Below are 14,897 nucleotides of genomic sequence, written 5' to 3' on the forward strand. Positions count from 1 at the left end.
CCATATTTTATATTACATCCTTTTAGGTTTTTAACTAAATGACTTGATGCACACAGAACAGTTAATCTATGGAGTGAGGTATTTGAAAGCAGATCCAAGGAGCTAAAAGGCAAACTGTGCTTTGTAGTGGGAATCTGAGATTGAACAGTGCAGTTCCTTGCATATTTAGTGTAAAACTGGTAACTGCAGTTTTCTGGTTCCCCAAAGTCCCCAGCCAGCCTAGTTAGTAGAATTCGGAGACATGTTAGTCTGAAATATCAGTATGCAAAGGGACTGTGTAGGATTAACTGTGCAAAAGACATTATAGCATAAGCTTTCATAGACTTGTTATACATTTGAGGAAGTAAGCCAAGAGCCTTATCACATGAGGAAAGAAAGCTGAAACAGAGCAGGGGAGTAGTATCTTTCTCTGTGCTTCCTCTGCATGCTGTTTAGCACTTCCATTCTCTACCTTTTGTCATGCTGGAAAAATCCATTAAAAAAAGGCACACTGTTATTACCATCTTCCCTTGTGAAGAGAATGGAAGTGCTATGATGGCATGTAGAGGGGCACAGAGAAAGCTGCTATTCCCCTACTCCCATTTCAGCTTTCTTTTCTTGTGTGATAAGGCTCCAAGTCTTCAAAGCTTGTGCTACAATTTTTTTTTGCACAGTGAATCTGAAAGATGCTACAGGATCCCTTTGCAGCCTAGTGGCAGTGCTGGCTCGAGCATTCTGGAAGTTGACATCCAAAAATGTGGTTTCCAGGCTCTGATCTAATCCAAGAAAGCCTCGTGGGTTTCAACGGAACTTCCATTCAAATGAACGAACTGATAAATTAACAAAATAATTAGAAGAAGCTACGTTGCAGGAGGATTTATTTTGCAAAACAATTTCTCTGTGGATTACTATCATGAATTTTTAGCAAAATTGTCCAGCAGCACACACATTCGTGCACAGACACACACATATACTCATATATGGAGTCCAAATAACATGAGAGTTCTGCCAAAGGCCCACCTTGTACAGTGTTCAGTTTCAAACATTGACTAACAGGTAGCTAGGTCACAATCAAAGCAGACTTTCTCTCAGCTTTTACTATTAAGATGTAAACTACCCCAACTGTGGGATTTTCCCTTCTTGTGGCTTTTGGCCAGAGTAGCACAGGTCTTCTGTGAAATCATCCCATCTGTTTTTCTCATCTAGTGGCTGTCACAAATGAATTCTCTAAGTTAATTATGTGTGGTACAAACATATGCTTTCTTTATTCTTCTTTGCATCTACTGCTGTTCAACTTTATTGGGCTGCCTTAATTTTATCAAGTGTTGTTGTGTGCCTTCAAGTAATTTCTGATTTATGGTGACCCTAAGGCAACCCTGTTCTGGGATTTTCTTGGCAGTATTTGCTCTGAGTGGCTTTCCTCTTGCCTTTCTCTGAGGCTGAGAAAGTTACAGAGGGGAAAAGAGACATTGAGTAGTTGCAGCAACTAGGAAGTGGACTTGCACTTATTCCTGTGAGTCTAGAAATACTGAGACAGCTGCATGAAAGGACAGGATGGGATTTACCTATCACTGTGTGCTGTAAGGTTCTTCTTCCTCCTCTCCTATATTCTCTCTGTTAAATATCTCCATTATTTGATGCTTTTGTAATTTTATGAATCTCTGTAACATCCTCTTTTTGGCCAACTTTTTTGCTAAAGTAAATCAGTGGACTTGTGCCTGCAGAGAAGTGATTTTGTTTAGTAAGTATGTCATAAAAGGAAACAGCTTTAATCAGAAAGCTACAAGTACTCTCTGGATGATTTTTGAATGCAGAGTTTGAGGAAGTGTTGGATACTTCCATGCATCCATTTGTATCTGACCCCATTCTGTGTGATGTCAGGACATAGTATTGGGAATCTACTATCTCTATGGACATAGTATTGGGAATCTACTATCTTATCCCTACAATATAGCCAGCTGTCCTCTTGCATAGCGGAAGATATGTGTAAAAGCAACTAGCTATTCCATCTTTTCTAGAGAGGATACTACAGCTGCATGCAAAGACAGAAGGGAATTTACCACAGTTCTGTAATTAATACAGTCTTTTCTCCAGGCCCTCTTGAACCTTCAGTGGTGGTTTATAGAACACTACAACTTCTCTTTTGACATCCCTCTGTGAAATAAACACATGCATCTCTTGGTGCAGAAATTATGAGGGGGATTTGTGCCCTGAGCTTGAGAAAGCAATGAAATTTTTGTAGTATATTGTTCACAACCATCCAGTATTGATTATTTCAGAATCTGATATCACATACTAATGTGAGTACCATGACTCTTTTCAGGCAGTAGGTGAGACCTTGAAGAAAAAGTGGCTCTGGCTTCAAAAATGTGAGCTGATCTTTGCTTTGGTGGGTTTTATTTTTCCTCCTGTGCAAGAAGTTGAAAAGCACTGCATGTTTGTTTTTTCCAATGCATCCCTTTCTAGCTGACAGAATTTGCTTCATCCCAACATTCAGCACGGAAGGACTGACTTCTTTTGCCAAAAACGCATGATGTTGATTGCTAATGCAACGGTAGCCCCACTTGTCACCTCTGAGGATGTTGTCACAATTTTATTGACCGACTCATAAATGGAATAGTACATACTTGGCCTGAGAACTTTTGTTATGCTTATCAAACCTGAATGTGCTTCTCATTGGATAAAACACCACATCTTAATCCTATTCACTCCAATGCATTTTGCAGTTCTTCAGATATCATAGGGTTGGAAAGAATGAGCATGCCTACATTTTATGACACTTGGTATGAGCATGTACTGAAGGATTAATTCAGGGCACTGAATGAATGTGTCAAAGTGTTGCTTTGGTTGCCAATCTTTTGCTAGAACTCACAACTCTGCAGGTGCATTTTGTGTATGAAAAACACAGTAATGTGTTAGTGTCAACTTAATTGTTATTTGATTGAAACAGTTGTGCATTATAACCTGATATTTAGGTACAAGCATGAATGTTGTAGATACCACTGGCTCCAATGCTGAATATTTAATCCCTTCACTAAGCCTGAATCCCCCCCCCCCCCAGTTCTGATTAAATAATGGTTATTTTCCTATAACAGATACTTTTTGCATGTTGAGAGGGAGTTCAATTGAAAAGACATTTTACTACAGGAATAATTGTAAATAAGGACAATGTTCTGTTCATGTGAAGTCATGTGAACCATTAAAAAGCACACTGCTGCACAATCACATTGATATTCAGTTCTGATGTATCATTTGTCATTTCATTCTGAAAGAAGATGATGGCATGAATGGAGTGTGGTCTTCTTGCCTTCCACGTATATTGATTTTCCTGTTTTGCTTTTGTTTCCAATCAGAACAGCTGCTTTTGTACTTTCCATGCCTGAGGTCTGCAGGATGGATTTGCTGTTTTAGATTTAGATGAGGCAGATATTATTTCAAGGTACCTTCCCTGCCTTGAAAACACATGTGCATTTTAATATCCTCGAGCAAACACAGGGGGAAAACAGTTCTGAAATTTTCCAGCATTTAAGGGGGAAAGTTCAGCTGTCACAGAGGCTAGCATACATGAAATCACCAATGTGCCATTCCTTCAAGTCTCTGAAGCAAATTTTGCAATTGTTTTAAAATATTCATGTTTTTGGGAGGTGAAAGGCAACAGCAGACTGTTTTAAAATATAGATAAAAATGCAGATACCCCCATCTGCAACACAAGACAAGATGAGAGACAGAATTGATCCAGAATTGGACTTCCACATATGTAAAGTAAATTGCAAAGCATAGTTTATGCTATGGTGAGAAACCCTCTTGTGATTACCATTAAAAATGTATAGTCTGCCTTCCCCCAAGATCACACTGGCAGGATATGATGCAACTCTGAATCTTTGGATGCTAGCCCAGAATGCCTTCAGCTGGAAGACTTATGGCTCAATGCAATAAATGAGTCACCTGCAGTAGGCTTGGATCTTAGCCTCATTTTGTCTATGAATTCGGTATTCTAGAGAACCAGACTGATGTACAATCAGTTTTCATTGAGGTGAATGTATGAAATATACTGTCTTTCAGGAAAACACCACTACATCACCAAATTAATTGGACAGACACATATGCACATGCTGACTTTGGCTGAATGCTATATTTTAGTTTACACCAAAATAGATTAAAAGTTTTAGAATGCTACATCAGAACTGACACAAAATATATAGATTAAGCTGTATGTATGCTTAGTTGCTCTTATAAGGTATAGGTTGAGTCTCCATTATCTGGAATCTGAAAATCCAAAATACTCCAAAAACAAAACCTTTTTCATGGGTGGATAAGATAGTGATAACTTTGCTTTTTGATGGTTCATTGTGCATAAATTTTGATTCATGTACAGAATTATTTTAAATATTGTATAAAATTACTTTCAGGCTATGTGCATAAGGTGTATATGAAACATAAATGAATTTTGTCTTTAGACTTGGGTCCCATCTCCAAGATATCTCAATATGTACATACGTATATGCAAATACAAGCATTCCAATAACAAACAAACAAAAATCCAATATCCAATATCCAAAAACTCTTCTGGTCCTAAGCATTTTGTGTAAGGGAGTCTCAACCTGTATCTACAAAAGTATGGATAACAGAATCACAGAAGTTTTGCTCAAAATTTACCAAAGTGTTTTTGATCTTTTAAAAAGAAATTATTTATTCTTTAAAATAAATGCTTTTAAAAAGCAGTGTTCATGCTGTGACTTCTTGTATTGGGAATATATGGAAGCTTTTTACTCTTGAGAATCTGGATCTTTTCCAAACTTCAGCATGCTCTGTCCCTAATTTTAAAATTCTGTTTACTTATTTTTAATTGCTTTTTTCTCCTCAAGCAGCTTACATTGTTAATGTCTCTCATTTATGTATCTGAGGGAAAACGTATTGAATTCTCTGGAGAGGACCAGCTTCTCCTCAAACAAATATGATTTTATTTCATTTTCATTTTCACATAGTGTTTTTCTTTAAATCTGTTTCAACAGCCTTAATTCCCCATCAATAGTTATATTTCCTTTTTAAGAACTCAAGTTCAGAGGAAAGTTTTGAATACAGCAATATTCCAATGGGCAACTTCTGCCATCATAGGAAATGAATGGAATTTTTGGTTCAGTGGGCCATTTTCTTGATGTTTGATACTCTGACTATTTGAACCTTTCTTCATAAGATAATTTTGTGACAGACTGAATTATTTTTTTCTCCCAAGAACAGGAGGCAGTGGCAGTAAAGCAGCTACCTGACGAAATTCATGACCATGTAAATGAATTGTTACCGAATGTCCTAAATTCGCTCCCAAGCATGCAAACAATGAAAAGTTTAGCTTGATATCTTTTGCCAGTGATGACTAGAAAAATTGTATATATCAGTGGCTTCCATTTCTTGCATAGTTAATATCACACTTGGTGCCCAGTCCTAAGGCTTTAGCATCAAGGTAAAGCCTTGTCAACTAATCAATTCATAACAGTATCTCTCATTTATATGGTATTTTAGAGTGTTCAAAGTACTTGATACACATTACCATTTTGTAAAATTCTACCTTGTACAGAAGGTGAGAATTAGTATAATCACAATTTTTTACAGTAGGCCAATATTACCATCTTGTAGGTGATGTTGGTCAATGGTTTAGAATGAATGGCATATCATGTCCATGGCCAAGATGAGATTGAGATGTAACTTTCTGATTTGCAGCTTCCTGTTAGTCATTATGGACTTTTTCACGCGCAGGGCAAACGTGGTCGAAATATCATCCGAACGTTGTGGAAGCATCAGGGTCTGATCATGCCTGGTGCTTCTAAAGTGCAATTGAGGCTTCTCGCTATGTTCCCATCATGGAATCATTTGTTGGGAAGCCATTTTCTGAATAACAGGATATCCCATTATTCACAAAATGGCTCCTCCTGGCTTCCCCACCAACAATTGCATGACGATTCCATAGCACTTTAGAAGCACTTTAGATTCAATTACACTTTAGATACACCAGGCATGATTACATCCCTGGCACTTCTGCAACGTTTGGATGGTGTTTTAACCACGTTTTGCCCTGCATGTGATAAGGTCCTATGTGGTGCTAGGTAATCTTGTAGCTAACTCCAAGAATGAGAGCATCATACAATTGGATTTTTGAAGTTGTTGTTCAATATAGTATACTCTCTGTGAATAATGGCATCATAAAAAGACAGAGGGAAAAACCACAAGTCCCTTGAGCAAAATGATGTTGCTATCCCTTTAACCTTAAAGGGTAATAAAGAAGCAGATAAGAAAGCCAAAACAGAGCAGGAGAGTACCAGCTTTCTCCATGCCTTTCCGCACGACATCGTAGCACTCCCATTCTCTTCCCAAGGGAGACAGTCATAAAAGCATGCCTTTTGTTGTGCGGGAAAAATCAGTTTGACAAAAGGCACACATTTATTACCATCTCCCTCGGGAAGAGAACAGAAGTGCTCTGAGAACATGTGGAGAGACACGAAAAAAGCCAGTACGCGCCTGCTCTGTTTCATCTTTCTTTTTTCATGCAATAAGGGTCTATGAAGTAAGAGTCTTGCATTGGACATGATGTATATTTGCTATGCCTATTAACAGCTTCAAAGATGTATTTGTTTTGTGAAAGTATACAAATTTATAGTGTGCAGTAACAAAATCATTAAGTTTGCCACTTAACACTTTAGTTTGATTTCTGGACTGGTTTTTTCTTTGTTTGTTTAGGAGGGGGGATTTGTAATAATAATAATCCTAATAGTACTATTAAAATATTTCTGTTTCTGTACCAGTGTACTAAGTTTCCTCCTGACACAAGTCATTGTTGATTTCACTGTTATAGGGGAAAGGCTCTAGGGCGGCAGATAAGGCTGTTGCAATGGTGATGAAGGAGATACCGAGGGAGGAGTCTGCCGAGGAAAAGCCCCTCCTTACTATGAAATCACAGGTGGGCATTCAAAGGAGGAAGCTGACATATGTTGATTTTTATGGAGAACAACAACTCCCAAAAACGATCTCCATTCCTGGAGACAAACTTTCAATATGATTTTTTTTGTGTGTAGCATGAACCCCCCTACCACCCAAAAAAGAGTGTGGGAGTTATTTAAGTACATCTACTCCCCATCCCAAATTGCACACAGAATGTGTATTTTTGTTAAAAACGCTATTATTTTTCAGCTGTTAGCACTACATCTGATGGGTTTTTAGCTTTAGAAAACCATCTTCAACTCTGGTCCTTAGAGAATATTTACCAAAATATACATTAAAAAAATACATTTATTTATAAATGTATTTACATACTACCTTCCCAGACAATGCATCTTATGAGATTACAATCATATATAAAGTACATTACAACAAAAGATTCTGAACAACTACAGAGTGGATAATACGTAATGTTGTAAGAGAGAGAAAAAGATCACGTATGTGTCGTGTATTTAACATCTCTTGCATGAGCTTGGGAAGTTTTTTTAAAAAAAAAACAAACATCAAATATATGGCAGATGTTCAGTCAAATGATTTATGGAACTACAAGTGTGCATATGTCAGTTACCAGCACAGTTATCGAAAACGAATTGAAACTGTCAACTGTGATTCATGTTGTCCATAATTAACATAATGCAGTATATATAAATGCACATTCATAACCAAATGTCGGTAAAAATGTACGCAACACTCCTCCTTGAAGGAGTATGCCATTTTATGAATAGATTCTGTCGCTCTAAAACATGAGTGCTCTTATTTCCTTTCAGTTCCTTTGGCAGGTTACCTCAACAATGTCAAATCTGGCTCTCTATGGCAAAGTCCAAAGTGGGTGTGGGCTGTAGGTGAACAATACACCCACACTCATAGCACGTTTGAAAAAAACTGAAGGAAACAAGCAGGTGGCATGAGCTTTCATAGATTTGACCCTACTTTCTCAGATGCAGGAAGCATCTGAGGATGTAGAATTAAGCCTGCAAAAGCTCGTGCTACCCACTTCTTTCTTTCAGTTACTCTCAAAGGTGCTACAAGATCACTTTGCATATTATTTTCCAGACTGACATGGCTATGTCTTTGAAAACACCCACATATAAGCCTCTTCAGGCATGAATATTACAAGCATGGAGTGAACTGAGGACACACACCGCAGCCAAATGCAATTCCCTTTCAAGTTTAGAACTTCCTTGTAAACATAGGAAGGTTGTACAGCGCACTCACTCCTTATGCAGGTGTGCCATATGTGGCTTCTGGTTTACATGAAAGCCACGCTGTAATAGTTTGAATGGCATGTGTGACTGCTGCATGTGAACCGCACTGTCACATGCATGCGCCCCATTCAGTATAATGGGTCCCAAGCATAGGCAGAATTTGCCTTACGCGGGGGGTCCAGAACAGATCCCCTGCGTAAGGCAAGGTTCCACTGTATATGGTATGGACGAGTTCCTGAGCTCACAACATTAAGTGCCCATGACCTTAGGTAGAATTATTCCTTCCTTAGGTGGCATGGCAGCACCTATAGTTGTGCATGAAACAGGGGCTTCAAAGGATATAACTATACAATTCTCATCTTTGTTCAGTTGATTAATGCCATGAAACATGCCCAAAAGGAGATCATTGCCCTGATCCCTATTTTTAGTACAAACTGCAGTAAAACCATTTAGTCAATAGGAACATGGTACAGTATTCAAAAATACCATTGGTCACTTCAGTGGACTAAGACTTCAGACCTCCCATGACCTTTCCCAGTCCATTTGATCTTCTGAAATCCTTTAATCTTGATGTTTATGTGGGACTTTCTCCATGTAATATGTGTTCTGCCTCCAAGCTCTGGCCCCTGCCTTCACTTCTGTGGAAGTAAGTCCCATTAAAATATTACCTTTCATATTACTGTATTTCTCAGGGACATGAATGAGCAGTTTTAAAAAAACAGAAATTCGTTGCAGTAATAAACAATTCTGCAATGCTTAACACATATAGTTGAAAATAAGCTATACTAAAGCAATGGGACACTTGCAAGTAGATAAATTAAGAGTACACATGCAAGTTCAGTTATATTTATCTTTCAGCATGTGGAATAGCAGAAGTTAGATGCATTCTGTGCTGGTCAACAATCCGGGGTACATTTGTAATAGGATTGCACCTAATGTAGTACTATATTGGCTACTCAGAAATAGGCCCATTGTCTTCAGTGGGGCTTACTCCCAGCTAAAGTGGTCATACAATTGTGAATACTTACATAGTGGTCTATGTGAGTGATACTTTTTGGTTATGGAATGTTTAAAAATGCATCTGCATTAAATTTCTAGATGTATTTTCTCCTTATTTCTACAGTTCCCTTATTCTGTAAATACTGACTGATTAATTTTAAAATAGTCTGTGATAATCAAAAGGCCAACTGAATATTTCCACATGGGTTCTCCAAACTGTATGTGAATAATTCAATGAGTTCAAACAATTAAAAATTACCAACACTGCCCTATACCTTAAACATATTGTCTCTCCATTTCTTCTTACACTTTTGCAATGCTGCATTATATATACAAAAATTCCAAAATGTGTTTACATAATGTGTTTGGGTAGCATCACATCTAACAGCTTTCCTAATTGGTTTAGGCTGAAAAGTGTATCTGTATATGTATTGCCATGTGTGAAGATGGGAGACCATGGTCAGAATCTTGTTTTGTATTTATGCTGTTACAGTTGTGCTAGTGGTTGCACTTTCTCAGTCCCAGTATATCCAGAATACATTTGTGCTAGTATTTCCACCACTTGTGCAAGGGTTCTCAAGTATTTGCACCTTCTCCAAGTATGCTAATATGCCAACACTAACTAAGATGTGCCCCTAATTGTAAATAATTATTCAACAAGAATTTTTAATTTTCACACTCATTTGTGCAATGGTGCAGCCTAGGATAATTGTGTAAGCATATATATGCTGTGTAAACACTGAACAAGATCTTGGCCTTTGTCTGGATTTTTTTGTGTATGTTCCTTGGGAATCTCATTGCCAATCACAGCTCCTCAACATACATATGAAATAGTCCTGGGCATTGTCTTCTTTCATGAAGATATAAAAAGATGTACTCATGTAGGAAAAAGCATCCTGAGTGAAGCAACTCTATGTTGAGATGTGATTGGGTGATGGAATAGGATGTTTTCCATTGGAGCATCCTATCTGGATTTTACATAAACTACTTTATGAATCATACATGTGGAGATACCTGATTCATAACATGTTTTGTGCCCCATTTGTATTGGTTGGCTGTAACAATTCACCAGAAGTCATTTGTGATGTCCAGTTTCAAAGTAAAATGTTATCTATGTTAGTCCATGTATACTTTTTTCCTCACTGTGTATAAGTAAACTTCATCCTTGTTATGCACCAGTTGGCTACCCAAAGCCAAGAGGAGGCAAAATCAAGTAGATGAGTGAGTATTTTCGATGTCTGCATTCTATGGACCTTCTTCAGAGTATCTGACTATGCTCCTCTTCTCACTTGCCTACCTGTTGTATAAATGTCTTATTGTTTTATAATGCCTTTGTCCTTAGCTGATCTATGTGCACTTCCTATTGAGAACATTTGTCTGCCCTAGTGGGGAAAAATATCCGAGCCAGATTTATTCATTCCCTCTCCAGAAGGGAAGCCACCAAATAAAAATGCTTTCATATATTAGACTCCCACCTTGCACTGAACATGTGCACAAATAGTCACCGAGATCCAACATCACAGATGTAGCTACAGATTTGTGCATAACTATGTCTCATATCTCAACCTAATTCCCCAAATCTACCTTAACAGCTAGCAGCCACATCAGGCAGTGGAGGTCTGATGATAAGAATACAACATGACAATGTTTCTAACCCCTTCTCTCCTGCCAGCAATCTCTGATGTGATGAGGAATTGTAACAGGGGTCTTGCTTCTGATTGTCACATCAGAGATTGCTACAGTGGAATCTCCCAGCAGTTCCACCTATTGCCCCCCTGGAAATTCTGCTCTCTTGGGAGTCTGAGCTGTGAGCATCACCCAGCCGCTTCTGCACCTGCCAAATTCACCTGCTGACCTCAGATGTCATGGGAGGTTGATATGAAATAAATCTCAACTGCCAGCCCAACCAGCAATGAATGGAGCAGATGTCATCTTGTCCTTTTTCTTAGGCAGTGAAATGTCTTGGGGTACCCTTTTTCATAATCCAAGTCACTAATGATACATGTGAATTAACCCTGGGAGTATATAATATACTTTAGAAATTTGAAACAGTTGCTTCCATCTCTTTGGATATTATGTGTTTATTTGTTTTAAAGAAGCATGATAGACGACACCCACCCTCATACACAAGTACACAAGTACATGGATCAGAGGCAACTGGTGACTTCCATGTCAGTGGGATGGAGAGTCAAAGGAGCTCTACAAGGATGCTGGAACTGTTTGGGGAGCGTTTTCAGCATGTTGGTCAGCTCCTTTAAACTTCCATTGACATGGGGTTCTAGTTACTGCTTACATCTGAATCCCTCCCATATGACAGATTTAGTCACAGGGCAAATCTTCATTATACTGAAAATGAGCAAGATTGCCAACATGTACCGTAAGTTCTATCTGCTGGCAGGAGTATGATCTTGTAGTTCATTGGGGTCCAGATTTGGGGCATGTCTACACAGGTAAAATGAATCATTTTTTCCCCTTCCTCACCATGACATCTCTTCACAATGCAGTAGCCTGTTTCATGATGAGAGGGCAGTTCTGCACCTAATCTGAGCTATCCCTGCATTAAATATTATTTAAAATATTTAAAAGCTGTTTTAAAATAGTATTTATTTTAAATTAAAAACACCTAGCTTTTGCTCTGGATTGCCCAAGAAAATCAAGAGTACTCCAGAGTTTACACAGCATCCCACTGTGCTCTCCAGTGCCACCATTGCTGGCACGAGTTGAAGTCAGAACAAGTCAGAACAAGGTGCCCAGCCACTGGGTACCTTGTTTTCAACCTTAGAAGGAGTGACTCATACTAGATGCAGTGGCACAGCAGGATGCATGAGTAGACAGTCAACCAGTGTAACTCAGGAGTGCCCAGGTAACAGGGGGATTTGGGACAGCTGTGAGGTCAGAATACTCCAGGATCACCCCAGAGTATTCTGGCTAGTGTAATCCACCCATAGAAGACGAATGAGCTGGCAAAAAGCTGTCCACGTTGATTCTTACCAGTGGTATACTAAGTTTTAGAATCTGAGATTAACAACCTTTCTGGGGGAAATCCTCTGAATGTCATGGCCTTGTAGAGGCCCTTCTCTTAAGATGTTAATATGTGTTACTTCAAAGTGTGGTAAACCAGGTCTGCTGGTTTGAGGATCTTCCTGTTCATTGTATTGAGTGAAGAATTCCTGCATATCTGAAGGCACTACTAACCCTTACTGTGTCCTTTTTTCTGTTCAAGCAACCTAGATTTTGTTAGCATCATGCAGAATTGTCTCTGAGCCACACCAGCAAGCTTTTATTAATCTTAGGAACTATTAAGCCCTGATAATAATTATTAGATAACCTGGGACAATTTGGAAGTTAAGTATTGTTTAATCTTTTATTTATTTTTAGCAGAATGTGTTTAATTTCAGCCAGAATAACCCCATGAGAATTGATTTTATTTTAAATTGCCTTGAGGAAACAGACATTTAAAAAATTGGCTGACTGCCGAAAAGTTAAGCTATTACCCATTTATATAAATGAAAGAGATTTCTCTGTTGAGTAAATGATTTCATTACAATGTAATGATGAAATAATGATACTTTATATACTTTTTGGAAGCATGGAACTTGTTTAATTTTTAAAACTAGCTCCATAGGAATGCATTTCTGTGATGCATTTTTAATTGTTAAGATGAGGACCTTTTCACAAGCAGCTCAAAGTGCAGTTGGCATGCATACATACATCAAGTGGCTTTTGTAACAAAATATAAATGAGATTGAGTATAGTGCATAATTAATAAAATGAAACAGCAGCTAATCTAATGATAGGAAGCAATAGCAAGAGATTCAAGGCCAGACAACATGTGTCTTTAAGTGTGCCTTTGCACATTATGTACAAGTTTTTTTGGAAAGGCACGTTGCATCAGTTCAAGGAGCTGACATTTATTTGGGGACTGTAGCAGATGTGAGGGGGGAGTTTAAGACCATCCTCATAGCCACAGTGAGAACCAGCATGATGTAGTGGTTTGAGTGTTAGACTAAGGGTGCATTTACACTCTAGAAATAATGCAGTTTGACACTACTGCAAGTGCTGTAGCTCCATCCCATGGAATCCTAGGATTTGTAGTTTTACAAGGTCTTTAGCCTTCTCTGCCAAAGAGTGCTGATACCTCACAAAGCTCCCAGGATTCAGTAGGATAGAGTCATGGCTGTTAAAGTGATCCCAAACTAGATTATTTCTACAGTGCAGATGCACTCTAGGATTTTAAGAGACAGGGTTTCAACCTTTGCTCAGCCATGAAACCCACTGGGTGACCTTGAGCAGGTCACATTCTTGCAGCCTCACAGGAAGGCAATGATAAACTCTTGCTGAACAAATCTTGCCAAGATAATCCTATGACAGGTTCACCTAAGGCTACCATAAGTCATAGATGACTTGAAGGCATACAACAACAAAATAGCCACAATGCTGTTAGGGATAGGCATTATTTCTAGGGGCGTTCTGCATGAAGTATTAGACAGCTATCTCAAACTCCATTGAAATGAATGAAAGCTGTACCAGTAATTATAATATTTTTATAATATCATTAATTACTTGTTTTATTTGGATTTTTGTATCAGTTACCCATTAATATTACTTGTTATTTCAAGAGTAATGTATTCATTTTCCGTTCTTTTTTCTTAAGTTAAAGATGACTCTTTGAAATGGAAAAATGGCCAGAAAATAATCCAAAAAGTTACTCATTTTAGGAATAATGAAGCTCTAGGAGTAACAATTAAATGTTTATTCACTAAAACAAAAATACTGTAATGCCATTACCAGCTATTGTATTATTTTAAAGAATCATACTCTAAGGATATGTTGTTATTATCCCCAGAAAGTAGTGTGTTACAGAAAATGTGTAATTTCAGTGCTCTGAATGACATAATACTGAGCACTATGATATGTTTGAAATGTTGTTTTCATTCCAATATGATTTTTAGTGGCTTGTATAATGAACCACATACTGCATGCCTTTTGTAAAAGAAAAGAGGAGTTATGAATTACACACACACACACACACACCACCACCACCACCACCACCAAATAAATGTAATATAAAACCAAACATTTAACAGCAAATTAAGATTTAGGACTATATCAATGCTGGCCAATGCTTGCTTTCACATATGATTTTAGTTTAATTTTGGAGTGAGAGCAACGAAAGGAAGAGTAATGCTGGACTAGAGGCCAATTATATGGATTTTATCTCCAGTTTCCTGGTGGCTACTAAGAAACCAATACTAATACGCACAGATTGTGGTTCAAGATAAAATGGTGTTGTTTTCAAAATATGTATCCAAAATTTTCTAGAAATACTCTGAACTCAGACATTTTCTTTCTATGAACTGCATATAATTTTTATGGCTGTGATTTTCTTCAAATTGTTCTGTTGCCTGATGGGTTCTTTTTTTTTTAACTGCTTTTTATAAAATTGAACCAGCTATCAAATTGCACTTCTGGTGATACAAATGCTACAGTCACATAAATTGTCTTTATATTGCAGCCTTTACAGTCACATTGGCCTTGGGGAGAACAGGTCTGTTTGTTTTTTTCCAGGTGCATGAGAAGATTCAGAGATTTGTAGTTTTATGAAGTCTTTACCCTTTTCTGCCAAAGAATGCTGATGCTTCTCCAAACTACAAATCCTAAGATTCTGTAGGATGGCAGTTGGAATGGTGTCAAACTGCAATATTTCTACAGTGTAGATGCACCTTA

At 37.9% G+C, this 14,897-nt stretch overlaps 1 protein-coding gene across 5 annotated transcripts in view; it reads left to right on the forward strand.

The window, feature by feature from the left end:
* Window positions 1–14,897, forward strand: part of LOC149317984 (PEX5-related protein-like) — a 218,018-nt gene that overhangs the window by 147,700 nt on the left and 55,421 nt on the right. For 3 of the 5 annotated variants that reach the window (XM_089508780.1, XM_089508778.1, XM_089508779.1), the window contains exon 2: window positions 6,824–6,928. The exons of 1 other annotated variant lie outside the window; for it this stretch is intronic. In XM_089508780.1, coding sequence (XP_089364906.1) covers window positions 6,860–6,928 — 69 coding nt within the window. In that variant the 5' untranslated portion in view covers window positions 6,824–6,859. Of the gene's footprint in view, window positions 1–2,305; window positions 2,369–5,217; window positions 5,263–6,823; window positions 6,929–14,897 lie in introns of those variants that run through there. One more of the 5 variants, XM_089508782.1, reaches the window with a different exon arrangement.

The sequence above is a fragment of the Sceloporus occidentalis genome, unplaced genomic scaffold (genome assembly GCF_023333645.1).
Source record: "Sceloporus occidentalis isolate IW3139 unplaced genomic scaffold, rSceOcc1.0.p SCAF_2, whole genome shotgun sequence".
NCBI lineage: Eukaryota > Metazoa > Chordata > Lepidosauria > Squamata > Phrynosomatidae > Sceloporus > Sceloporus occidentalis.